The following is a 25,334-nucleotide window of genomic DNA, read 5'->3' as shown; positions in this document are numbered from 1 at the left end:
TGTCTAGAGCTCTTCGTGCTCGTCCACCGGCACCTGCTTCTCGACGACCTTACGTTTCTTCTTCTTGCCAGCCTTCTTGGGGCCAAGGTCGTCTTCGGCGTTCTTCACGATGTCGTCCATGAAGTTGGTCTTGTGTGGGTCGTCCTTGAGCGCCTTGGGGTACTTCTTAAGCAGCCGCAGAAACATGGTCGGTTCCTGCCCCTTGTACTTCTTCAACAGCGTGTCGATGGCTTCGTCCTCGAGTTCCTCTTCCGGGGCGCCGTTCTCCTCGAGGAAGTACACCAGGCGCTCGCGGTTGGTTTCAGCGACCTTGTCCGTCGGCACGCACTCGCAGGCCTCCTTCTGGGCGTCTTGGTATGCCGGGCAAGCAATCATCTAGCAGTCACAAACGCACACAAAAAATCGGTAAGATACGTGCACACTCACCACCCATCGAAGCTATTGAAGACGCACATTGGCTCCGATGTAGAAGATCTTGGCCGTTGAGAAGCACTCCTCGCGTTTGCTGGGGTCCTGGATCTCCTTGCACCTGGTCTTCATGCACTTCTGCAGGCGCTTCTCGCAGTTGCCCTTGGGCATGCCGCACGTGCTGTAGCACTGCCTCAATGAGCACAAAGCGTTGTTAGACGGCGATGACCTCTCTCCGTCTCCAATACAGCCGCAGTGGAACGTACCGCGTCGTGCCAGTCGCAGCACTCCTGGAAGTCCGTGCTCGTGGTGATAGGCATGCCGGACGTGCCGCAACCATTGGCTGTGAACTCAAAGTCCCTGCAGCGAAATGCAACAAAGTTAAGGCAAATGTAGCCATGTCGATGACAGCTTTGGCAATTGCTGACTCACTTGACTGGGGCTGGGGCTCGCTTCGGGCGGCACGTGAAGGGCTCGCACGGCTGTGCGTAGCTCGTGAGGTCGGGGAAGTCGATGGAGGCGGCCGCGCAGCCCAGCGACAGCGCACAGCCGAGCAGCAGCGAACGGGAGGGCAGCATCGTCCTATCTGGTTGTAAAGTGCAACGTCGTGGAGCCACGTGGAGCGTGATGGATACATTGTGTGTGACACTGTAAATTGGGACATTTAAATATGGACTTTTGGTTTTGCGTTTGCCTTCTTCAAATTCGGTGGTCGACGAAAACGTTTTCTGCGTGGCGCACACATTGTGCATGTTTTTTTCACGCCGAAATCCTGCACCAAGAATCTTGGTCCAAGATTGGGAGGAGCTCATCGAGATTCGTCCTCAAGTTACGGTCAGATCTGTATTGGCAATGTAGCATTGCCGTGCAGGCCTGTTCTACAACTCAATCGTCCGTCAAGGGGCGCATACTTCTCGGCGGCGGCGATTAAAACATGCTCCTTTGAGGTGCGCTTTGAGCCACAAGAAAAAAAAACAGCGAATGAGTAGCGTCTCTGATCGTGTCGCAGCATTTCGCCCAGCGCTGTGTCAACGGGAAGGGTGTATTAATAGTACATGCTTGTAAATGTGCAGCACTGTATCCGATCGCGCGGCCATGGTCGCGTGGTTGCAGCACAGCTGGCGAGATATGCACGCTTGCGCTACGCGCGCTGCACATAGAGGACGAAGCGCGATCGTAACACAAGCAATTGACTTCGACCTCCGCAGGCCAAGGTCACAAAAGGACCTCGTTCAGGTCAACATCACGGCCGTGACGTCGCGCTCGTATGGCGAGGGCGGAAGCAAGAAATGCACACATCTTCCTACTCCACCCAAGCTAGACCTGCAATACACGATATATGCTCGTCTTTTGTTTCTGCGTACAGTGATAACCTAGATTTTCAAAGCTGCAATATTGACAGACAGTTCAATACAAGAGTGGCTGTGAACACTGATTACCCGCCTAAACCGATTTACATTGTCTCTCGAGAAAAACTCTGCTTTTACTCGCTCAGCGCCGTACCAATCGCGACTTGTCCTTCATTCCTAAACCGCCGCTCTCGCACGCAAGTGTCCTCGCAAGTCTCCGCAAGCAAAATCTCCAGCCCAAGCGGCGCAACCGTTGCTCCAAAAGCTTCAGCTACCCACCCAACGCCTTGGAGTGACTCCCCCGTTGCAGGGCTCTTTGCAACCTTCACGCCGCTCGCCTCGCCTTGCTTGGATTCCCACGCAACGCGAGCTCGAAACTAAAAAAAAGAGGGAGCCTAGACACCCCCGCTGTATGGCGAAATTTGCCGACTGCATTACCTGGACCACCCTCGACGTCGTGTACGTAACAGCATTTCCAGTACTTGTTACCCAGCACTTTCCGGGTGTTGTAAACCGGAGACGGAAGCTATTGCTGGCTACGGGTATAGTTTTAACTGACTTTTCGTGTGTGACTATCGCGACGTCATGCAGCTTATCCAAGCATCAATCCATACAAACGCATCGTTTCCAAGGCGTTTCAGACTCTTCATTTCATCAGACCGCGAAGCGTCTTTAACTCTCAACGGCCCGTAGCCCAGTTCCCAACTGACGACTAGCCAAGCAGAGACTGGGAGGACGATGGGGATGACCATTGCCAATGTGGGCGAGGACGACAGCGCCGGAGAGAGCGACAGCTCTGGCAGTAGTGGCAGTAGTAGCGGCAATAGCGGCTTAATACGAAACCATCCGTCCGCTGCGAGCCGCACCAAAGACCAAGCCAAACGTCGGTACGCACAGCCAGCAGCTGACGCGGCCGGCACCGCCTACGAGAAGCCCAAGGCCAAGCGAGGCGACGCTAAGCCCGCCAGGAAGGTCAAGCTGCAGCCGTTGACGGTGCAGGACGCTAAGCCCAAGAAGAAGAGCGCCATGACCAGGCAGTTCTCCAGCTACGGTACTCTCAGGTCCACAAAGGCGGATCCTCCTGCAGACGCTCCTGATGAGACGTCGTGGAAGTCCAATGTTGAAAAATGGACCTTGGAAGCGCATGAGATGCTGAGTCCGCGCGGCGCGGTGAAGATCAAGAAGCAGCTCAACGGATCGAACCGCAACGCTGCTGCTCGCCTCAGGGCGAACTTCCGCTCGGGCGTGCTTTCGGAGGAATCAGGTGACGATTCCGAGACCTCCACGAGCTCGTACAGCTCGTCCAACAGTTCGGACAGCCCCGTAGCGATCCCCATTCGCTCGTCGTCTTTTTCCGCTGTGGATCAATGGGAATCGAAGGTGCGAGTGTCCAAGCCGATCAACAAGGCGCACAAGGTGACAGAGGAGCTGCCATTGCTGCAGTCGTACACTCGGGATTCGGAGACGGATATTGAATCGGGGATTCTTCTGGAAGAGCCTGAAAGTGATGCTCTCCCAGAGATCAAGACGGAGGTGCGGAAGCTGTTTAAGTTGGCGTATCCGGTCATATTTACGTACGTGTTGGAGTTCTTCCCGGAGCTTGTGAGCATGACACTCGTGGGCCACTTGGATTCGCCCTTGACGAAGCAGTATCTGGACGGCGTGGCCCTCTCGACCATGTGTATGAACCTCACTGCGATTGGTGTCGGATTCGGCTTGGCTACAGCCATGGACACACTGTGCTCTCAGGCGTACGGTGCTGGGAAGCCGAGGAAGATGGGCATTTACCTCCAGAGTGGACTGATCGTGCTGGGGCTCGCTATGATCCCAGTGTTTCTCATCAACTGGTATACGGAGGCCTTCCTGCTTATGATCGGCCAGCCAGCGCAAGTCGCGAGGTTTGCCGGGCGCTTTAGCCAGATCCTGCTGCCTGGTATCCCGGCAATGTACGTCTATGAGATGCTGAAGAAGGTGATGCAAGCCCAGAATGTGGTGTTGCCGATGGTGTATATTGCTGTGATCAGCAACCTGGTGAACCTGCTGCTGGGCGTTTACTTGACGTTCTACACGCCGTTGGGTTTCGACGGCGCGGCCATTGCGCGTTTGTTGTCGGAGCTGGTGCTTCCGCTGTGTCTCATCCCATATTTCATGAGTAACCCGCATATCCCCGCCGAGTGGTGGCCTGGCTGGCAGACCAAGGAAGCTGTGCACCACCTCGGCACCTTCCTGACGTTGGGCATTCCAGGTATGATCATGTTGTAGTGTAGTTTGCTGCATGCGTTGGCGCTGACTAGCTTTTGCTCGTTTCCAACAGGTATGTTCATGATGTTGCTCGAGTGGTGGTCGTTCGAGATCATGGCGGCGGTCGTGGGCTGGCTGCCAAACAGTGTTACAGCAATCAGCGTGCATTCGGTGCTGGTGAACGTGTCCACGTTTGCGTTCAACTTTTTCCTGGGCATTTCGGTGGCAGCCAACGTGCTTGTTGGCAATTATTCCGGCAGCAATAAGCCGCATCACGCGAAGATGGTCTCGATGCTGGGCATGGTGCTCTCAGTGTCCTTGTCGGCTGTGCTCGCCGTTTTTATCATCGCCACGCGCTACTACATCCCTGAAATCTTCATCAACGATGCTGTGTCAATCGGTCTGGCGGGCCACGCACTCCTGTTCCTGATGCCGTACCAGATGTGCGATGCAGTCAACGCCGTGATGCAAGGTGTGTTCCGCGGCACGGGGCGTCTGATGTTGGGCGCCTACATCAACCTGTTCGCGTACTTCGTGATCGGTCTCCCCTTCGGTGTGTACCTGGCCTTCCGGATGGAAATGGGTGTGGAAGGCATGTGGCTCGGCCTCACGGCCGGTATTTTCTTCGGCTGCGTCGTGTCGTTTATCAAGATCTGCGAGACCAACTGGAAGAGTATGGCCGACGCCGCGAGCGTGCGCACAAGCTAAGCGGCAGTTGCGAGTCGACTTGCGCTTCGACTCTGATCGCGCCGCTGTTTTTTTCATTTTCTTTTTGCAAGGAGGATATCTCCACCCCGAGCTCTTGGCCGTAGTTGTCGAGCAGCTTCTCTTGTTTGCATTTTTTTTCCTAGCCATAGCATCTTATGAGTTGAACGCCTGTGCGTTTAGCATTTCGAATATGAATGCCCGTTTACACAAGTTGTTGTCTTCAGTTATCCATTCAAGCGTGCGTGGCTTGTGGATCTCGTTGGGTGCATCGGCGACAGACGAAACTCTTCCAGTACAGCCAAGCGGGCTTGCACCGATTGCGCTGCCCCTCGACAACATTTCGCGCTGGGTGGAAGCTGATGCGTTCGGTCAACTTGAGCTCTTGCGGCGCGCACAGAGCCATGCAGAGAGCACCAGCGCTCCCAGCCGGTGAAAGGCTGTAGCACGCAAGCTCTGCGGTTCTAGCATGCAATGCAAACCAATCCACGGAGGACAGTCCACACTGCTCGACGACGACAGTTCGATTCAATGGACCGCGTGAATTTGAAGCAAGCATTTCGATCCCCCTGAAGAAACATCCAGGACAGCACACGGGCGATGAAGGTCCAGCTTGTGCAGATGCTCGATCAGCTCCATCCTCACAACTTTGAGTTATCTCGAAGGCATGAGTCATCCAATGTCCATGCCGTGGATGCGCTCCGTCCTCGCCTTCACTTTTAAGAGCATCTTTACCAAAGAGGCACCAGGACAACAACATTCAAGAGAGCAAGACCACATTTCCCAACGGCCACAGCTTTGGATTTCTGGCAGTTGGATAGCCGCTTTTTTCCGCGGCTAACTTTGGCGAAAGCCTCTGGAGGAAGATGTCTTAACGCGGTAGATCTGTCAAGCGGGTATCCAGATCTCCGTGTCACGCTACTTTTGCCCTCAGAAATTTGGTTAGGCATGGCGAGTCCTGCTCGTTCGAGCCGGAACAGCGCAGTCTAAACGTCGCGCCACTGAAAGGAGCGAGGAGCTCATTGCTAGACTTGCGCTGTTTCCCGCAGAGACGATGCCGAAGCTCGTGGTCATGTCCAAGTTCCTGCCAGCTCTCCTGATCCCCGAGTCGGACCAAACGCTGCTCCAAGAGCTCGCGACGACGCTCGTCGACCACAACTTGGAGCAGTACAACAACTTGTGCGTCACCAAGGACGGCCACCCTGACAGCCGACTCTGGACGCCGACCCGCAAGGTCGAGGGCATTCGCATCTACCGAGAACACCCACACACTGCAGGCGAGTCGCCACCAGCCATTCCGTCGCTCCTGCTGCTGGGCTCAGTGGTCGGCAAGTTGGACGACCTCATGTACGGCGTGGTGGCGCCGACGGACGAGACTCTGAAACTCAAATCCTCGTGCATCCGAGACGGAGTCAGGGACAGCAAAGTGCTCGAGGAACTCGTGTATCCTACCGTCGACGACCCGTTCCACCACGTGAGTCTTCAGTGGCGTCTGTACGACGACCGAGACTACGTGACGCTCGACACGACCGGCATTGTGCAGACGCCATGGGGTGAGCGTGTCGGGTTCAATGTGTCGCACTCGGTCGGCTTCCCTCAGCTGCCAGCCTTCACCGACCTGGGCATCGCGCGAGGAAACATGTCCGTGTGCTCGATCTACCGGCAGAAGACCAACAACACGGTCGAGTGCTACACGCGCGGGTTCTTCGACCTGTCGACGGATACGCACGACAGCGCCATCCTCGCTCTGCAGACCATCGCCACGCAGTGGCTATCGTTCTCACGCAGCATGGAGTGCGCGCACATGAAGAAGCTCGCATGGCGTCTGCGCAAGAACAGCGACGACGCAGACTTGGTCGAGTTCGCGCCGGTGCAACGTAAACAGAAGCCTAAGGACAGGCCCGCCGACTCTACGTGTCGAGTCTGCGCCAAGAACTTCAGCTTCCTACCGGCCAGGAAAAAGACCTGCAAGAGCTGCGACCACGCTGTGTGCTCTCGCTGCTGCGTCAAGAAGCTCGTGTGCGTCGTGGCGCCTGACCAGAGCTCGATCCTCGAGAAAAAACGCACCTTTTGCTCGCGCTGCATCCACGAGGTCGTGCAGAGCGACGCCGTCGCCATCGCCAGAGAAGAACTCGTGACCAAGCGCCACGATAAGGACCCCGTCGAGTTCTCTCTATGATAGATGCATAATTCACAGTCCGTGGTAGACTCCTCCTATGAACAGCAAACGTAAAAGTATCCATGACCACTTCGATGTAGCCATCCCATCATCAGCCAATCAGCTATTTTTTACTATGATATGAGCCAATGGTATCTCGTCTGCGCGGCTATGCGCCTAACCTTCGCTAAACTGACAGGCGATGGCGACGTCAATTGCGACTCTTCGTGCCCTGCACGTGTGACGCGGTAGTTCCTTCAGTATGGTCGACAACGTATGGCCGACAGCGCGCTGGCCATTCCTGTTGCAACTAGGCAGCATGCAGCGCTCACGCTGTATCGAACGCCAGAAGTCGCTTTCTTAGTCATTTGGACTTTTCCCGGTAGCCGCGGAAGTCTCGAGGGATGAAAAGGACTTCGTCCGCTTTGACTTTGGTGGATCTGCTGCCGGAGCTCACGGTCTCCGATGCAGACTGCAACATGCTGCGGGAATTGGCAAGTACCTTGGTGACGCACAACTTGGAGCAGTGTAACATGCTGCTGGTCACGAAAAAAGGCTACCCGGACGCTGCCTCGGGCCAGTGGAAGGAGATGCGACGCAAAGACGCACTGCGGATCTACCGAGAACGACCGAGTTCCGCTCGTGGTGGAGCACCGTTCTCGCCGTCGTTGTTGCTGTTAGGGACCGTGGACGGGACGGTGGAAGAGGTGATGTACGGGGTAGTGGCCACGACGGACGCGGCGCTGAAGATCAAGTCGACTTGTGTGAACGACGGCATGCTGGATACCAAGATGCTGTGTGAGTTGACAAAGCCGTCGATGAAGGACCCGTTCCGCCATGTCGGCATCAAGTGGAAGCTCTACCATGGACGCGACTACGTTTCGCTGGATTCGACTGGCGTCTTGTACTCGAGCAAGGGCGAACGGATCGGGTACAATCTGTCGCACTCCGTCGCATTTTCGGAGCTCCCTGAATTCAAAACTCAGGGTATTCTACGAGGCAACATGTCAGTGTGCTCGGTGTATCGACAGAAGACGCCGACCACGGTCGAATGCTACGTGCGAGGGTTTTTCGACTTCCCGACCAACAATGAGATGCTCAACAATGTAGCGTTGCAGGCACTAGCATCGCAGTGGCTCTCGTTCGGACGCAAAGCGGAGTGTGGACGCATGAAAAAGCTTGGGTGGAGACTGCGGAGGAATAGTCTGGATGGTCGCAGCTCAGATGGCAGCAGTACCAGTACCTGCTCAAGCTATGGATCTTCTCCAAAGGCATCGCCTCCCCCCGCTTTTCGTCCTGGGGCCTGTTCGCTTTGCTCTCACAGCTTCGGATTTCTTGGCACCAGCCGAGAAACCTGCACTAGTTGCACGCAGTTAGTGTGCACCCGATGTACCGTCAAGAAGATCATGTATACTGCAGCCTCCGACGGACGCGCCGTTCTGGAGAAAAAGCAACCATTCTGTCGTGTATGCCTCGACGATGTGGCGGAATGCGACACACTTGCTATCGCTCGCGAGGAGCTGGCGTTTGACCAAGATAGTGGATCCACAGACGATCTCCAACACTGCCCTGAAGTCTCGAGCAACCTCAACTTACGAAAAGTATCTCAATTCCAACATGCTAGTTAAGTGTTTTTCATTGCTGTAGTTTGTAGATTCTCGAGTAGTATCTCACCGATGGGGGTGATGCTTGCTGTACAAAATATAATCGTTGTCACTTGTCAGCGCTTCTTTCTTCTCGACGCTGTCGCGATCACACGAGGAGCGTCAAGAGTTGACGCTCAACAGCGCGAAAAATCTCTTCCTCTGTGTTTTTGTTTTGTGCCGGATACCGAGTTCCCACGACAAGGAAGTGCTGCCTTTGCCCATTGACTATGGTGAAGGAATGCAGCCTTCGAGAGGATTATCAACCGGGTGACCCTCATTGTATGCAGCTTACAAAACATTCATAAAGAGGTAATATCCCAGAGATCCATGGTCAAATCCATCCAGGCAAGGGATGGGTCGTTTCAAGCATCACTTCAGATCACTTGTCGTCTCCAGATAAAACGGGCATGAAGCTGCTGTACCATGCCTCCAACCAATGACGGGATGCTACAGGTAGCGTGATGGATGACCGCATGCAAAGACAGGATGCGAGTTGCTACGTGATGATCAGGAAGGAAGCGCCGTGATTTTCATGAACACACGCTAGAGCTACTCTGTAGACTTTGAACTTACCATCGATTCTTCATTTATCGTTGTGCACTGCTGCTTGTCACTAATGCCAGTTGCTGCATAAATACATCAAAATTATCTGCCGTCCGAATCGACATCTTACTCGGACGTCGACCACCAGTCCGAGTCCCGGGTGTAGACACGGAGGTGAACTTCGTCTCGTGCAACCTCCAGAGTGCTGCCCTTGAGGATATCCTGGATGCACGGGCCGCACACTGGCAACTTCTTCTCGAGGATCGCCGTGTTCTCCCAAGGTCTGACGGTGCACACGGTCTTCTTCACGTGGCATCGCCCGCACACCCGTTGGCCGCAGACTTTGCAGGTTTTCTTACCAGAGCCCAAGAGCCCGAAGCTCTTGGTACACACTCTGCAATGGTTGGACGCGGCCGAGCTCTTCCTTCGCTGATAAATCTGCGAGTCAAAGCTGCTGTTACTGGAGCTGCAAGTGTCGCTCAAGCGTGCAGACTTCCTGCGCAGACACCACACGAGCTTCTTCATCTCGGCACACTCGATGAGCTGCGAGAAGGACAGCCACTGGTTCGCCATCGAGTTCATGGAAATGGCGGAGAGCACGGTGTCGTCCTCTTGGAAGTCGAAGAAGCCATGCACGTAGCACTCGACGCTGTTTGGTGCACGCTGGCGGTACAGCGCACACACCGACAAGTTTCCTCGCTCGACATCGGCATTTTGAAACGGAGGCAGCTGGGGGAACCCCACCGAGTGGGCGATGTGGTAGCCGATGGACTCGCCTTCCGTTGTGATGGCGATCCCCGATGCCTCAACGCAAATGTAGTCGCGGTTCTCTGGCACAGAGTACAGTCTCCACGTGACGTTCACGTGTTGGTACGGGTCCTCAACCGTTGGGCGGACCACTTCATGCAGCACCTTGGCGTCCACGATCCCATCCTGCACAAACTTGGACTTGACCTTGATGTCCTCGTCGTTGGACGCGGACACGGCGTACATGACGTCGTTCAACGCGCCTTGGATCGTTCCAAAGAGCAGCAGCGACGGCACAGTCAGCCCAGCGGCTCCAGAGTCGTTGCCCTTCTTGCTACGCTGCGTGTACACTCGAATTCCATCCTTGCGTCGCAGCTCTCGCCACTCTCGGGGCGTATTACCAGTCTTGCGGACATCTTCGCCAATTTCGAGGTAGTCCTCGATATTGGCGAGCACGAAGTTCTCCGACAGGTTCTGCAGCTCCGTCTCCTCTGAGTCGTTGAGTTTCAGCGGCGGCAAAGCGTCCACGACGGATCGAACGGATTTCATGATGAACTGTCGATACCCTGCTGTCCTGAGGCCTCTCTGACGAAATCCCGAATGAGTCGGTAGTCGACTGCGGATTGATCGTCTCCCCTTGACGTGAGACTAAGTTGGTGGGATTGAGTCCAGCCTCGCGTCCAGCGCTGGGCTCTCTCCTTAGACCAATCGTTTCCGTTAGTGACGGCTCAGTCCGGAACGCGTGATGGCTCGGGCCAATGGACTGCCACGCCGGACAAGTGCCGCTTCGTTCGCGTGCTGGCGCAACTGCATGACTGGAACTGCACCTGCTTTCGAGCCACATGAAGCGAGAAGACCGCTGAGCGGAATAGCTCGTTGGCGTCACGGGCATTCCTGTTTCTTCAGATACTTTTAGGCTATGGTACTGCAGAGTTACTTACTCACTCACACAGCAAACGAATGTCCTCGGCGTCGGGTCGAGGTGGCAGGTACTTGGTTTCAGCGTCGTAGCTTGTCATGAGCGCTAGCGCGTGCACGATAAAAGCTCGTCTGTGGTCGTCTCTGGCTCGTCGTCCTGTGGTTGCCTCTCTGACTGCGGTTCTTGTATCTGCAGCTCGCGGATCTCGTCCCTTGCGATGGCCAGCGCGTCGCTCCTGGCCACTTCGCACATGCACATGGCGCAGAATGTGCGTTTCTTGTCCAGCACGGTGCGGCGGTCGGGCGCCATGATGCACACGAGCTTCTTGACGCAGCAGCTGGAGCAGACGCTGCGCTGGCAAATCTTGCACGTTTTCCGCAGCGAGAAGCCAAAGCTGCGGCTGCAGACAGCGCAGCCGCCGTCGCTCTTCTCCACGCCGGAACCCGCCAACTCGTCCATCGGCTCGATAACCATGGGCCCGTTCACCGGCAGGCCCGAGTTCTTGCGCATCCGCCACACGAGCTTCTTCATCTCGGCGCAGTCGACGTACTTGGAGAAGCTCAGCCACTGGGTCGCCACAGTGTTCATGGACAGAGTATTGAGCAACTCGCTGCTGTCACTGCCAAAGTCGAAGAAGCCGCGCGCGTAGCACTCGACCGTCTCGGGCGTCTTCTGACGGAACAGACAACACACGGACATGTTGGCGCGCTCGACCCCGAACTTGTCGAAGCTCGGGAGCTGCGAGAACGCGACCGAGTGGCGGATACTGTAGCCCACCCGTTCCCCCTTGGAGCTGATAGCGATGCCCGTGGCGTCCACGCAGACAAAATCCCTGGCGTTGTGCAGTCTCCACTTGACTCCGACGTGTCGGAACGGCTGCTCCTCTGTCGGAGCCACAATGGACTGCACCACTTTGCTGTCGAGCACGCCGTCCTGCAGACACTTGGCCGTGAGCTTCATCTGCTCGTCGGTGGCCGCCCCCGCTACGAACATGACGTCATCGAGTCTGCCGACCACCGTCCCGAGCAGCAGCAGCGACGGGATGCACGGCAGCGTGGACGAAGTGTCAGTGGGTCGCTCCTTGTACACCCGAATCCCCTCTTTACGACGGAGTTCCTTCCATTGTCGGGCGTCTACGTGGCCGTCCGGGGACACCAGCAGCGCGTTGTAGCTCTCGATGTTGTGCGTCACCAACGTGTCGGCCAATTCACGCAGCGACGCCACGTCCGACTCGGCCAGATGCAGCTGTGGTACGTAGTGGATCAAGTCTTGCGGGCGCATTGGAGCGGCGGTGAAGTCGATGTAAAGGCGCTTTTGCAGCTTGGTCCTGGCGTCCCGATCGCGAAATGGATAGTGGAGACCCTCGAGCACACGCCGCCACGCACTTCAAGGCCAATCGGCCGTCTCGGTGTAGAGCCGCGCATTGATGTTCGAAATCAGATAGTACTATTTGAGATAGTATATTGAAGATAGTACTACTACGGCAAACCTCGGAAGTGACTCTCAACAAACGTCCTGACGTCAATCAAGCGCACACGAGTCTAGCAAGACACAATTATAAATCATTGATAGGAAGGTTAGTGAAGGATGGCGCTGGTGACATGGTAGCTTCCTCTCGCACTGTGCTACTATTACCAGTTGTACTATGCTGTGACGTAGCAGTGCTCTGTATTAAAATAAATACTTCCTGCTTCTAACTTTCTCTGCAACGTTCTGGGAAAGAGGTCGAATAAAGATGCATGCTTGCTTGGCATGTTTGTCAATCATTACGTTGCCGTAACGTGCATGGTTCCCGCCGTGCATACCAGGCATGTCGAGACTTCGAGAGTTTCGGCTGGGATGGACGAAGCTGCCGTAAATCCGAGACAATCTCCGCCGAGTTGAGCTTCCGTCCAGAATTCTCGTCCAATTTTCGATTTCGAAAGCGCTATTTGGGGTGGCACACCGAAAACGGGATAAGCTTACGATATGTTCGTCGGTTGTTGTTCTTGTGCGGGAATCGCGTGCGAAGCCACCTCCAAAGAAAAATAGTAAGCTCTTTTCTAGTAACACGTTTCCTACACGGCTGGGCTCCTGGCATTTTGTCATGGTTCGCTCCAGCGACCAAGTCTCAAAAGTAGGCGGCTACCTGTTTGCCGGCGTTGAGGATCTCCTCTCGCGCGATCCGTGAGGCGTCGGTACGCACGACGTCGTTGATGCATTGCACACAAAAGGCGCGCTTCTTCTCGATCATGGACACCTTGTTCGGTGCAAGCATGACCACGGTCTTGATCACAGAGCATCGCGCGCAGATTTGGTAGTTGCAGGCCTTGCAGGATTTGCGGCTTGTGCCGAGAAAGCCGAAGCTCTTGGAGCAGACCTTGCACAGTCCTGGCGTCGGCGCCATTTTGGGCGTCTTGGACTTGCCCTCTTCGCTGGTCAATGACAGGATGGACTCGCGGTTGTTGTTCTTGTGCATCGTCCAGAGCAGCTTCTTCAGCTGCGCGCACTCGACTTTACGAGGGAAGGACAACCACTGCATCGCGGTGGCGGTGAGAGCGGCGTTGTTGATCAGCTCGTTCTTGCCTCGCCTTCCTCGCTTGAAATCAAAGAACCCGCGTGCGTAGACCCTGACGGCGGACGGACTGGTTTGGACATACAGCGAGCAGACCGACATGTTGCCTCGCGCGACGTCGTAGCTCGCAAAGCTCGGGACCTGCTCGAATCCAACCGAATGGGTCAGGTGGTAACCAATACGTTCGCCCGAAGCCACAGTAGCAATGCCAGTCGAGTCGAGACACACGTGATCCCGAAGGTCCGGCTTGTCGAACAATCGCCACTTGACGCCGACGTGGTGGAACGGGTCGTCCATGCTGGGCGCCACCACCTCGCGCAGCACTTTGCAGTCCACGATCCCGTCCTGGATAAGCGCAGACTTGACTCGCATTGCGTCTGTGGAGGGAGCCACGACGGCGTACATGAAGTCTTCCAGCTTGCCCACCACCGTGCCCAGCAGCATGATCGAAGGCATCTCCAGTGGTTCTCCCATAGTGGCGCGCTCCTTGAAAATCTTCGTGCCTTCTTTCTTCCGGATCTCTTTCCAGCGGTTCTTGTTCGCTGGTGCTCCGGTCGCGCCAACCTCCAGAGCGTTGAACTGGTCAATGTTGTGCAGCACCAAAGTCTCCGCTAACTCGCGGAGATTGGTGTCGTCTTGCTCCGAGCACAGCAATGGCTTCAACAAGTGCGAGAAGCGCTGCGTCGGCATGTTGAAGTGGGCGTCTCGATTTGTCTTCTGCTGGGCTTTTTACGTTGTGTGCTCACCGTCCTCGTCTTAGCTACTTCAGACTTCCAGCGCGGTGCTGCCTTTCACGGAGAGAAAGCCGACAATTGTGTCCAGTGGAGTTGTCCTCACGTTGCCTTGCCCGGTTCGGTGGCGAGTCTTTCGTGTCGGAAGCCGACTAGCTTCCCATCGAGATGGTGCGCGCCAAGCACTTGGTCTCCATTGAATGGAGCGGGCATTGATTCGAAGCCCACCGCACACAACATCGCGGCTCTGAGATCGCGGCTTGCAAGGCGTGCGGCGCTCCTGAACCCGCTGGCATGGTCTCCAGCGCTAGCAATGCGGGAAGACCCCGTCATATCTTTACTTTCCTTTCCTTCGTGAGACGCCTTGTAGAGGTGATTGCTAGCCTCAGGAACCAGGACCCCCCTCCCCCCATCGAAACCCTACATGAAGCAAGGTGCGACCGCAACGACACCTGCGCATGGCCACAGCACAAGACGCGACTCGATTAGCGTCGCCAACTGTCCACAGATCGTCAACGCAGAGTCCACCTTCGTGGGGTTTACGCTCGCGAACCCATGCTGCTGTCGAATGGAGCCAGCGGTTCACCTAAAGGAAACCACGATTGGAATGTGCGTGCAAGGTCGGCGTAAGTCTATACTGCAACGTTATCCACCATCGGAATGACACGGCATGTATATCGCCACGCTCCACATGACGACAAACAAACAATTGATGTCCTGGTTGATTATCTTTTTGTATGCGGCAAGTTGAAGTTGATAGAAATCCATTCAGTTGCTATGGTAGGATGAAAGTTGTCTAGATCTCAAATAAACGAGTAGAAAGGCAACGACGACGGCTTGAAGATGTCCGTTGGGTGTGCTTCCTGCTCTTCGGCAAAGTTGACAAAGTGCTCCATGTCGCGCATGCTTTGCTGGAATTCCTGGATCGGCTCCGCTAGTACAGCTTCGCTTGTGAAAGGCTCACCCTCGTAGAAATGGAGCGCGGAGGCGTTGACAGGCACTTGCCGCGTGAACCACGAGTAGAGATACGCCATTTTGGGCGCCAGGTCACTCGGTACCGCGTAGTCGAGAGGATTTACCTCCACGCCTTTCTTGGTCGGCAGGGGTTTGCTGTAGAGCGCTGGGGCGTGAAATGGAGGCGCGATGCTGTGCCACGACGCCTGGCCATTCATGAAATGGTGCTTGATAGCGTTCTGGAAAATGAAATGCGTCAATACTCGCACGAGCTCGTCATGACTTGAGAACGAAGACGGAAATCCGTGAATGTGTTCGAGACAGGAACTTCGTGCCGCCCACGTCTGCAGCTCGGCGTCTTCGTGAACAGCTTCGTCGCTTGGGTAGAACGCCTCCACGTATTTTCGTACAAACACCTTGATGATGTCGTAGTACTTTGTGCCGTAGCGGTTCAACCGATGGTCGGGCAGGAACTCGATTTCGCGAGCAGCTAAGTCTGTCGGTAGGTCGAGCGCTATGGAAGTTGTTTCAAATTCCCGCATCACAGCTCGAAGAGATCCGGTAGCTCCGTACCCCGTGACTTGGTCGTATGGCGTGCCAATACTCAGCAGTTCTCGCCTAGCGAAGTATTCCATGCCAAAGTCCGCGAAAAAGTGGTAGTCCAGCAATGCGTACACGGGGTGCTCAGTGGATAGACTGCGGATCATCTCGACCTGGACCGGAACCGAGATCAAGTGAGTCTCCGCGAAATGCCGCATCTGCTGGAAGTTCACTTCTGTGGCATGCAACGCCATCTTTGCAAGTTGCCATTCACCTGGAGAGTCCATCTTTGTGTACGTCAGCTCTGAATCGATCAGCGTGATTGCCAGCGGGAGTAGCTGATGCTTCTCGACGTTGTTGCAGAAGAACCCAATCACGTTAGGGATGTACTTGGTGTCTTTGACAGCTTTGTCAACCAAATCACCGTAGTCGGAGAAGTCTGCTACGTACAGCTTATGGTTCTTCAAGGCACTCGCCAACGCTGGCTCCCCACAGACGTCTTGAAGCAGAAACGACGGAACCTCCCACAGATATTCGGCATACTCACCGCTGTGAACCAGTTTCAGGTTGTTGCCGAGGATGCTGAGTCGCATGGCGCCAAAGTTTTCGTCGCTTGGGTCGAGTGCTAATGGCGCAGCGATCATACCAGAGGCTGCCAAATCTTCATACGCTTGTCGAAAGTCTTCCTCTCGTGTCAGCGGGAGTCGCTCGTTCATGAAAGCTTCGATCTTGGAGGCGTTGAAGTTGGTTGTTGCTGTAAGCGCGGTGGCCTGCCCCACCAGGTGCTCAAAGTACAGCATCGACGCTGTAGACACCTCAGGACCAGGGTTCAGAACGAAGGTTTGATCTCTCACGGAGTAGGTTCGGTTGACGTTCTGGATTAGCTGGGCTTTGGCTTGAATAACGGATGCTCGATGTCCATCGTCTGGGTTTGCAATGCTCAATCCGTTCGTGCCGCTCTGAAGTGAAACTGTCAATAAGACTGCCACTTTCATGAGGATGGCCTTCATTGAGCCGGCTTGGTATCGAGAGTGCTGCGATCTGCTCTTCCGGGCGCCAAACGAAGAATGAACCTCGTTGCTAACCACGAGAGACCCTGGGACGCTAGCATAACACGCAACAACCTTCATGACGTGGAACTGTTGGAGGGACATGTTGGCATGTCTTACAGAGTCTGAGCTTTGTCAGACAGACGCCCTAGTACAGTTGCGGTGACGGCGTGCTCTACCTTGCCCACACTCCAATCGTACTGAATAAATCTAGCCAATCTTCATACGTAATATAAGTCTCAGATAATTTTGCGTGGGTGTTGGTTCGAGGTACATTTTGAATAGCAAAATCCAATGGTGTGAATCGTGGTATCAATCCACTGAAATGATGTGGCCATTTTGTCCAAACTTGCTACATGTAGTGACGGTCTTACCAGGTATATAGCTACAATTCAATACATATTCCATCGCGTCACCAACTCGCTTTGGTCTTCACCAAGCTATCGTGAGAGCGTTGTTCCAGCATACTCAAGCAAGCAACATTCACCAAAGCTGTTTTTTCGGTGACGGACCACGTATTATCGCTTGAGTGGCTGGCGAAATGAGTTTTCGTTCGGCACTTGGTGGAGTAAGAACGGGGTGAGAGTGATTTGCCCTGAGTTCATATCTTAGATGAAGGGTTGACCAGTCCAGTAAATTTCTTGTATAGTGACCCACAGTCTGTGGGAGATAAGAAATGACGGTCATGGTAAGCATGTCATACTACGATACCTTCGCGATGCTCCGAGCCGCAGTAAACAGACACCGACAAATTAAGAAAACCATGTTGGAAATACTGTATTGGCTATTACTACGTAGTAACCACTGCAGGCAAAGACAGCGATGTACCTACCACGATATTAGCCTCGAAAGCCAGCAATTAGTCCTTGTGTGCGCTGGTGATGTAGTTGAGCAGGTCAATACGCGTAGCGAGGCCAGCAATCTTGCCGTCAGCTGAGGTCACGACGGCAAAGTAGTCCTTGTCGAAGATAGTGGCAAGCTCGGCCAGCGAGCTCCCGTGGGTAACGCGGCTGAAGTTGCCGAAAGTCACAGTCGCGACGGCATCAGTGCGGCTAACACGTCCGGAAGACAGCATCGAGAGCAGGTTGCCGATGGTCACCACACCCTGCACAGTGCCATTCTCCTTCACCACAGGCAGCTGATCGTACCCGTGACGCTCCATCGTTTCAATGGCAGCAGCGCACGAAAGGTGCGGGGCCACCGTCGACGGGTGCGGCAGCTCCAACACAGACACAGGCTGCTCCGACCACCACGTGCCGGTCTCCTTGCGGTACTTCGAGTAGTTTTCACGCGTGTGCACCGTGTTCTCCACGTACTTGTTTTCGTACATCCACGCGTCGTTCAAGAACTTGGACATGTAGTTGCGCGTCGAGTCCGGCAGGATAACAACGCAACGCTGGCCAGGCTTCAACGTGGAGGCAGCGCGCACAGCGCCCGCCATGGCAGAACCACTGGAACCACCGCACAGCAGTCCCTCTTCGCGAATCAGACGGCGCGACATAATGAATGACTCCTGGTCGTTCGTCTTCTCCCACTTGTCAACCAGGTTGCGGTCAAGTACGTCCGGGATAAAGTCGTAGCCGATACCCTCCACCTGGTACGACTTGAGGCGGTTCTTGTCGTTCAGCGAGTCGGGCAGCGCCAGAATCGACCCTTCCGGGTCTACACCCACGACGATCACGTTGGGGCACTTCTCCTTGAGCTTCTTCGCAATACCCGAGATAGTTCCGCCGGTGCCGACGCCCATAACGACCATGTCAACCTTGCCGTCGCACTGGTCCAGAATCTCCTCCGCCGTGCCGTCATAGTGAGCCAGCGGGTTGGACGGGTTGGCGTACTGGTCCAGAATGTGGGCGTTCGGAAGCTCCGCCTGCAGACGCTTAGCGATGCCGATGTGACTCTCTGGCGAGTCCCACGCAGCCTCCGTGGGCGTCCGGATGATCTCGGCTCCCAACGCCTTGAGGATGTTCACCTTCTCCAGACTCATCTTCTCTGCATCGACAAAATAAATTGTTAGGAATTATCCCAATAGCACAACGATTACCATGCAGCAGACCCACCCGGCAGCGTGATGATGCAGCGGTAGCCCTTGATAGCAGACGCAAGCGCCAAGCCGATGCCTAACAACACAAACGTCAGCTCTCTCTTCAGCATAATAGCAGCATCTACTACCACCCACCAGTGTTGCCCGAAGTGGGCTCGATGAGTGTGTCACCCGGCTTGATGCGGCCGGCGGCTTCGGCGTCCTCCACCATGCGCTTGCCGATGCGGTCCTTGACGGAGCCGCCGGCGTTGAAGAACTCGCACTTGGCTAGCAGCTCGCACTGCAAATGCGCCTTCTTGCCAATGCTGTTGATGCGCACCAAGGGCGTCTGGCCGATCGCTGCCTGCGGAGAGGAGCAAGGCAAGAATACAGGTCAGCAACACTGGGTTACGCACGGTAAGTGACGGGTTTCTCGACTTGTAGCGCGAGTTTGAAGGTTCTTTCGGCGTGTGCGGAGAGACGAGCGTCTGAGCTACGCACCATGATGTCCGGCAGGATCTCTAGCGCCGCCGGGGGCAGCGTCGACGCGGACGGAACAGGGGAAGCCATGGCTGCAGGCGGCGGCGTGGATTAACAGCAAGGGGATGAGCTGTGGTGTGTGGCACACAGGACGTACTTAAGAGAGGTCCCTTCTTGTGGCGGTGTGAGCCACTCCAGGAACGTGCCAGGGTTAGGGATCCGATTTGACAGGTCAAACACGCGCAAGTGCGTGGTGCACGGCCTTTTGCGCAGTCGGTTGAACCTTCAATCTTCGATTACGTGGCGTACGCAAAGGTAGGATTCAGGCCATTTGCTGTCTTCAATTCCTCCCACAACGAATTCATCGTGCAATTGGATCTCGATCCGGTGCGATGTGGCAGAGTGATGGTCGTTTTAGTGTCCGGCGGCGCTCCATCGGACGCGGCATTCCGCATTTGGCTCGTTCCAGCCCAAGCTCCCGCAGAAGCACCCTTACACACACTCGCCACCATGGTTCTCGTACGTGCACGCTGCCACTTCCTGTTGCCGTTAGGCGGTGTACAGCCTTGTCAGCCAACTCACTTTTATGCGCTCTATTACAGGCCGGTAACGCCACGCTCGAGGAGCAGGACCCTGAAATCTTCAACCTCATTGAGGCCGAGAAGAACCGTCAGTGGAAGTGCCTGGAGCTCATCGCTTCGGAGAACTTCACGTCGCGCGCCGTCATGGACTGCCTGGGCTCGTGCCTCACCAACAAGTACGCCGAGGGCCTGCCGAACGCGCGCTACTACGGCGGCAACGAGGTCATCGACAAGATCGAGATCCTGTGCCAGCAGCGTGCCTTGACGGCGTACGGCCTGGAGGAGGACAAGTGGGGCGTCAACGTGCAGCCTTACTCGGGCAGCCCGGCCAACTTCGCCGTGTACACGGCTCTGCTGCGCCCGCACGACCGCATCATGGGTCTGGACTTGCCCAGTGGAGGCCACCTGACCCACGGCTTCTACACGTACTCGAAGGCCGAGAAGACGCGCAAGGCCGTGTCGGCTACTTCGGTCTACTTCGAGAGTCTGCCGTACCGTGTCAGCTCTGACACGGGCCTGATCGACTTCGAGAAGCTCGCGGAGCAGGCCGCTCTCTTCAAGCCCGCCATGATCGTGTGCGGTGGCAGCGCGTACCCGCGTGACTGGGACTACGCTGCCTTCCGCAAGATCGCGGACGACAACGGCGCTCTGCTCATGTGCGACATGGCTCACTACAGCGGCCTGGTCGCCACGAACGAGCACGCCAGCCCCTTCGAGTACTGCGACATCGTGACCACGACGACGCACAAGTCGCTGCGTGGCCCCCGTGCTGGTATGATCTTCTTCCGTCGCGACGACCGTGGCTTTGAGCCGCGTATCAACAACGCCGTGTTCCCTGCCCTTCAGGGCGGCCCCCACGAGCACCAGATTGCCGGCATTGCTGCTCAGCTCAAGGAGGTGCAGACTCCTGAGTTCAAGACGTACGTGAAGCAGCTCAAGGCCAACGCCAAGGTCCTTGCCAAGACCCTGTCCGACCTGGGCTACTCCATGTGCACGGGCGGCACTGACAACCACCTGATCCTGTGGGACCTGCGTCCGCAGGGCGTGACGGGCTCCAAGCTCGAGAAGCTTTGCGACATGGTCAGCATCACGCTCAACAAGAACGCCGTGCTGGGCGACCGCAGCGCTCTCACCCCGGGTGGTGTGCGTGTCGGTACGCCGGCCCTGACGAGCCGTGGCTTCAAGGAGGCCGAGTTCGTCAAGGTGGCTGAGTTCCTCGACCGCGCTGTCAAGCTGTGCATTGAGATCCAGTCGACGAGCGGCAAGAAGCTGGTGGACTTTGTCAAGGCCGCCGATGTCCACGAGGGCGTGAAGCAGCTGCGCAAGGACGTGAACGCGCTTGCCACGTCGTTCGAGATGCCCGGCTTCAAGGTGTCGGAGATGCGCAACAAGACGATTGAGGAATAAGCGCCTCGCCTGCCTTGCCGCACGTGAGTTAGTTTGACCTTCCACTGAAGCGACCTATAGATTGTGTGCGGTGTCAATTGGGAGCTGCAGCAGCACCTTCCTCCACTGGCATAGTAATGCATGTCGAGTGATCCAATCCAACACAAACAAACCCCACTCAATATATTCAGCCCCAGTCGATGGCCTCAACCATACTGCTCGCTCTTCCTACCTACCGGCCATTATCACTAGCTTAGCTCACTCGTCCATCGTTTCCATTGTGGTTCTGCGTGTGGAGGAGTACGAGGATCTGTGCCCGAGGAGCTCTTCGCGAAGAATGAGAGCGGCGTCGCTCTTGGACCCTTCAGCGATGCACTGCGCGCAGAAGACGAGCTTCTTGTCGTTCACCTTGCTCCGGTTGTGAGACGACACGACGCACACCTGCTTCTTCACACAGCAGCGTTTGCACACCCACTCGGCGCAGCACGCACAAGCTCGAGGAGCTGTCCGCAGAAACCCGCCAAAGCCGCGGTTGCAGACACGGCACCGAGTCCCCGCCTGCATTCGAGGTCGCGCGTTTTGTCGGATGGCGGAGATGCCGCCGGACGACGTCGAGCTCGAAGACTGGCTGCTGCTCGCAAACGAGTCGCGGCCCGTCCGAACACGCATCCACCACACGAGCTTCTTCATCTGCGCGCACTCGACGTGGCGAGCCATCGACAGCCACTGCGTCGAAATGGTGTGCAGCGAAATGTTGTTGAGCATGTCGTTGGTCGAGTGGAAGTCGAAGTACCCGCGCGAGTAGCACTCGACGAGCGTCGTGGTCTTCTGGCGGAAGAACGTGCACACGGACATGTTCGCGCGCTCGACGCCGTAGTTCCGGAACACCGGGAGCTGCCCGAACTCCAGCGAGTGAATGAGGTGGAAGCCCACGAGCTCGCCATAGTCGTTCGGCACCAACCCTGTGGCTTCGATGCATGTGTAGTCGCGAGGCTCCGAGAGCGAGTAGTAGCGCCAGGTCACGTTGAGCGTGTGGAACGGGTCATCCGACGACGGACTCTCCACACAGCAGAGCACCTTGCTGTTGACGATCCCGTCTTGCACGAACCTGGAACGGGCTCGCATGGAATCCGCGCTGGTTGCAATAGATGCATACATGACGTCGTTCAGGGTTCCTGCCACAGTTCCCAGCATTAAAAGCGACGGCATACCAGACTCCTCCGGGCGAGCAATGCCTGCTCGCATACAACTCGCGCTGTTTCCACTGGGCAGAGAACCTTGCGGCTGGAACTCCTTGAACACACGCACACCTTCCTTGCGCTGCACCTCCCTCCACAGCCTCGAATCGGGGAAGCCATCCTTGGTCAGCTGTAGCTCCTTCTGCTGCGTCAGGTTCGTCTCCAGCAAACTCACCGACAGCTCTAAGATGGTCTTCATATCCAGGCTCGACAACTGAAGCCGCGGCAGCGCCTGCTCCATCAGGTCGTCCTTGGACATGGTGGTGGGCGGCGATGACTCCGGAATGGTTGCGCGCTCGGAGGGTTCAAATACGTGTCTGTGGGTCAGGTCTTGGACTCTGCTTCAATCGGCTGTCCTGGAGAGAGTACGGAGCACGCCGTGGAAAGCACAATGGCGTTAGCGACTGGTTCAAGACATCAACTCCGCGTTACAGTGGCCACACACGTCCGACGACAACAGACAGGTTCCGGGAAGAACCAGTGTGTCAGGTAGCAAGGAGGGCATTGGCCGCATCCTCGCAGAACCTAAGCGCTTCGCAACCCACCTCTCACCACAAACTTGACGCTACAGCGTGACCGCTCGGTCCAATTGAGCAGTAAGTCGCTTGGCTTTTGCGAGGAAGTCTCTCCGTGCAAACGAAGGCAATTCAGCAAATGCCACGGATCTCTATGCGGAGTGCCAATGCAGCTCCTCTGAGTGCAGCGGCGCGACTCACTCTCGACGAGAGATTTTTGCATGCACTCACCACAGTGGCCGCGAGTCTTATTCGCGCTTGCCACGCGAGCCTTGCGTGATGGCGCTCCGACCAGTAGCTAGGCACTTCCTGCTACGTGCCCTTCGCCTCACCAACTTAGTACCGTAGCATGCACGCCCCACCGAATGTGCGTACAGTGCTGGGTCCAGAAGAAAGCGCTTACAGTCGATGCCTTTGCTCACTGCCTAATGCCTAGCAACAGGCAGCAGAGTATCCTTTTCATACCCGGGTTCTGCCTACATCCAGGTCAACTCTATAAGATGATAATATAACATATTACAGATATTCAGGCATACAAACGCCAAATATACCTTATGGTTGAAGTGAGATATCACGATAGACAGTCAAACTGAAAGCCGAAGTTCTGGTGGCGAAATGTGCTCGGTGCTGTGTCAGGTTTGTGCTTGTTCTTTTGCACCAGCCGCATGTGTAGCACCCAGTACTAGCGCGATGACTTCCAGCAGCACTGGGCTTTTCTTGAGCGCACGCTGGGCGATGCGAATGACGAGTGAGCTGGCGGTAGTCGTCACTCAGATAAAGTGCATTTTTCGTCAGAAACGCCGCGTCTTGGTGACCGCGAATGTGAGTCAACTATCGCTAGGCAGCGAAATCACTGGCGGTCGTGCTTCTTGCTTATCGTGGGCTGGCCTTCGCTCTCCAAATTGGGCGTGAGAGATGCAACGCAACGCGGCTGGTACGCTCTGCTCCAAAAGTGGTCGTATCCAACGCTGCCAACGAAAAACTCTACTACCGATTAGGTTATGTGCTTGTGAATGAGGACTGCTGTCACTCTGTAGATCTCAGCGCTCACTCCTCGGGAACGAAGGAAGCAAGTCCTTCCTGCTTCTACCTCTGCGCCTGGAATATGGGATACTTGCAGCCGGCGTACCTTAGCTGCGAGTTGGTAGTTTTATACTGCACAGACTTCCTCTTGGTCTGTAGGGCGGCCATGTCCGATCCGGCATTGACTTCTTGCTGCTGAGCGGTGGTGCAGTTCACCCCAAACTCCCCAAGAAACTGCGGAGTCGCAAACTTACCAATTGATAGGAGCCTGTGCGGCTGCAACGAAGTCGTCTCGTGCCACAGCACTCGCTTCGCTGCGCGCCGCGTCGGCCACGCACTGCTTGCAGAAGTTTTTCTTGCGCTCTCGTACGCATCGCCGAGCACGCGAAAACAGGACCAGCGTTTCCTTCACGCTGCAGCGCGAGCACACGTCATCGTCGCAGGCTTGACAAAGCCGTCGAGACGCGCCCAAGAAGCGGAAACTCTTGCAGCACAGCTTGCAACGCGAAGCCGGCACCCTTGCTGGTCCAGGCGGTATGGGTAGCAGCACAACGGAGTTGCCCGAGCTTGACGTCGAGCTCGACATTGTTTGCGACTGGGATGGATCGTAGTTGTTGTTGCCACGGAAGCCGCCACCATCACCGCTGTCGCTCTCGCTACCGTCAGAGCTGATAGCTCCCTTCCCGCAGTTTAGAAGCCGGGAAAGCTTCATGCTTTGGGCGTACGAGACTAACTTGGCACAGGAAAGCCACTGCGACGCAATCGTGTGCATTGAAATGGAGTTGAGCATTGCGTTGGTGGTGTCAAAGTCGTAGTAGCCTCGCGCGTAGCACTCGACGAGGGAAGCTGTTCTCTGGCGGAAGATCCAACAGACCGACATGTTGACACGGGCAACTCCTTTGTGCTCGTAGTTGGGGAGTGCGTCGAACCCCACCGAGTGAATGAGGTGGTACGCGACTTGCTCTCCTCGTGACGTGGTACCCCAACCAGCGACGTCAAGACACACGTAGTCGCGGGGCTCAGAGAGCGCGTAGTAGCGCCAGGTCACGTTGAGGAAGTGCATTGGGTCTGCCATTGTAGGCTCGACGATGCGAGCAAGCACCTTGGAGTCAACAACACCGTCGTCCGTGAACTTGGACTTGGTCAGCATCGACTCGGTGGAGGACGCTGCGGTGGCGTACAGCACATCGTCCAGATTGCCCTTGATCGTTCCCATCAGCAGCAGCGATGGCGGCACTTTGGCAGTTTTAACGGCGCTATTCCCAGTCGCTGCTTGAGACCTGATCTGCTGCTGCTGTTGGCGCGTGCTCTCCTTGTACACTCGAATCCCCTCGCGCTTCTGGATTGAGGCCCACGATCGGGAGTCCGGGTGACCGTCGGGGGTGACAGCCATTTCGCTGTACTGGTCGAGGTTCTGCTGCAAAAGGGTGGCTGCCAACTCCTGCATCATTTCCTCATCGTGGCGCTCGAGCTCCAGCGTCGGCATCCTCACGCCGTTCTTGGAAAAAGGCATGCTGTCTGTGCTCGTACTCTTGTCGCTTGAA

The 25,334-nt window shown here is 56.0% G+C and overlaps 13 protein-coding genes across 13 annotated transcripts; 4 read left to right on the top strand and 9 right to left on the bottom strand.

The window, feature by feature from the left end:
• Window positions 1-3: 3 nt before the first annotated feature.
• On the bottom strand, window positions 4-986 carry KRP23_273 (Group XIIA secretory phospholipase A2; the record flags this gene model as incomplete). Its single annotated transcript, XM_067887268.1, has 4 exons — window positions 4-375; window positions 454-597; window positions 675-768; window positions 841-986. The coding sequence occupies 4 exons, from the start codon at window positions 984-986 to the stop codon at window positions 4-6; spliced, it is 756 nt and encodes a 251-aa protein (XP_067750830.1).
• Window positions 987-2,495: 1,509 nt separating this feature from the next.
• KRP23_272 (Multidrug and toxin extrusion protein 1) lies at window positions 2,496-4,706 on the top strand (the record flags this gene model as incomplete). Its single annotated transcript, XM_067887257.1, has 3 exons — window positions 2,496-3,436; window positions 3,782-4,002; window positions 4,072-4,706. 3 exons carry the CDS (start codon window positions 2,496-2,498, stop codon window positions 4,704-4,706), a joined length of 1,797 nt encoding a protein of 598 aa, XP_067750829.1.
• A 1,051-nt stretch (window positions 4,707-5,757) lies between these two features.
• On the top strand, window positions 5,758-6,882 carry KRP23_271 (uncharacterized protein; the record flags this gene model as incomplete). The annotated part of the gene is made up of 1 exon (XM_067887245.1): window positions 5,758-6,882. The coding sequence occupies one exon, from the start codon at window positions 5,758-5,760 to the stop codon at window positions 6,880-6,882; it is 1,125 nt and encodes a 374-aa protein (XP_067750828.1).
• Window positions 6,883-7,265: 383 nt separating this feature from the next.
• Window positions 7,266-8,489, top strand: KRP23_270 (uncharacterized protein; the record flags this gene model as incomplete). Its single annotated transcript, XM_067887234.1, has 1 exon — window positions 7,266-8,489. One exon carries the CDS (start codon window positions 7,266-7,268, stop codon window positions 8,487-8,489), a length of 1,224 nt encoding a protein of 407 aa, XP_067750827.1.
• Window positions 8,490-9,176: 687 nt separating this feature from the next.
• Window positions 9,177-10,346, bottom strand: KRP23_269 (uncharacterized protein; the record flags this gene model as incomplete). The annotated part of the gene is made up of 2 exons (XM_067887223.1): window positions 9,177-9,713; window positions 9,963-10,346. The coding sequence occupies 2 exons, from the start codon at window positions 10,344-10,346 to the stop codon at window positions 9,177-9,179; spliced, it is 921 nt and encodes a 306-aa protein (XP_067750826.1).
• Window positions 10,347-10,821: 475 nt separating this feature from the next.
• Window positions 10,822-11,997, bottom strand: KRP23_268 (uncharacterized protein; the record flags this gene model as incomplete). The annotated part of the gene is made up of 1 exon (XM_067887211.1): window positions 10,822-11,997. One exon carries the CDS (start codon window positions 11,995-11,997, stop codon window positions 10,822-10,824), a length of 1,176 nt encoding a protein of 391 aa, XP_067750825.1.
• Window positions 11,998-12,826: 829 nt separating this feature from the next.
• On the bottom strand, window positions 12,827-13,960 carry KRP23_267 (uncharacterized protein; the record flags this gene model as incomplete). Its single annotated transcript, XM_067887200.1, has 2 exons — window positions 12,827-13,340; window positions 13,674-13,960. The coding sequence occupies 2 exons, from the start codon at window positions 13,958-13,960 to the stop codon at window positions 12,827-12,829; spliced, it is 801 nt and encodes a 266-aa protein (XP_067750824.1).
• Window positions 13,961-14,804: 844 nt separating this feature from the next.
• On the bottom strand, window positions 14,805-16,505 carry KRP23_266 (Manganese lipoxygenase; the record flags this gene model as incomplete). The annotated part of the gene is made up of 1 exon (XM_067887187.1): window positions 14,805-16,505. One exon carries the CDS (start codon window positions 16,503-16,505, stop codon window positions 14,805-14,807), a length of 1,701 nt encoding a protein of 566 aa, XP_067750823.1.
• Window positions 16,506-17,403: 898 nt separating this feature from the next.
• KRP23_265 (Cystathionine beta-synthase) lies at window positions 17,404-19,137 on the bottom strand (the record flags this gene model as incomplete). The annotated part of the gene is made up of 4 exons (XM_067887176.1): window positions 17,404-18,536; window positions 18,605-18,664; window positions 18,724-18,931; window positions 19,069-19,137. The coding sequence occupies 4 exons, from the start codon at window positions 19,135-19,137 to the stop codon at window positions 17,404-17,406; spliced, it is 1,470 nt and encodes a 489-aa protein (XP_067750822.1).
• A 420-nt stretch (window positions 19,138-19,557) lies between these two features.
• Window positions 19,558-21,035, top strand: KRP23_264 (Serine hydroxymethyltransferase 4; the record flags this gene model as incomplete). Its single annotated transcript, XM_067887165.1, has 2 exons — window positions 19,558-19,566; window positions 19,650-21,035. The coding sequence occupies 2 exons, from the start codon at window positions 19,558-19,560 to the stop codon at window positions 21,033-21,035; spliced, it is 1,395 nt and encodes a 464-aa protein (XP_067750821.1).
• A 237-nt stretch (window positions 21,036-21,272) lies between these two features.
• On the bottom strand, window positions 21,273-22,511 carry KRP23_263 (uncharacterized protein; the record flags this gene model as incomplete). Its single annotated transcript, XM_067887154.1, has 2 exons — window positions 21,273-21,976; window positions 22,226-22,511. The coding sequence occupies 2 exons, from the start codon at window positions 22,509-22,511 to the stop codon at window positions 21,273-21,275; spliced, it is 990 nt and encodes a 329-aa protein (XP_067750820.1).
• Window positions 22,512-22,576: 65 nt separating this feature from the next.
• On the bottom strand, window positions 22,577-23,958 carry KRP23_262 (uncharacterized protein; the record flags this gene model as incomplete). The annotated part of the gene is made up of 3 exons (XM_067887143.1): window positions 22,577-22,608; window positions 22,798-22,919; window positions 23,897-23,958. 3 exons carry the CDS (start codon window positions 23,956-23,958, stop codon window positions 22,577-22,579), a joined length of 216 nt encoding a protein of 71 aa, XP_067750819.1.
• Window positions 23,959-24,040: 82 nt separating this feature from the next.
• Window positions 24,041-25,303, bottom strand: KRP23_261 (uncharacterized protein; the record flags this gene model as incomplete). The annotated part of the gene is made up of 1 exon (XM_067887132.1): window positions 24,041-25,303. One exon carries the CDS (start codon window positions 25,301-25,303, stop codon window positions 24,041-24,043), a length of 1,263 nt encoding a protein of 420 aa, XP_067750818.1.
• Between the last annotated feature and the right edge of the window lie 31 nt (window positions 25,304-25,334).

Source organism: Phytophthora ramorum (assembly GCF_020800215.1).
Source record: "Phytophthora ramorum isolate Pr-102 chromosome Unknown Phyram_PR-102_s0001, whole genome shotgun sequence".
Taxonomy (NCBI): domain Eukaryota; phylum Oomycota; class Peronosporomycetes; order Peronosporales; family Peronosporaceae; genus Phytophthora; species Phytophthora ramorum.
Note: the sequence above shows the minus strand (reverse complement) of the source record. Positions and strands in the feature narration are given on the sequence as shown.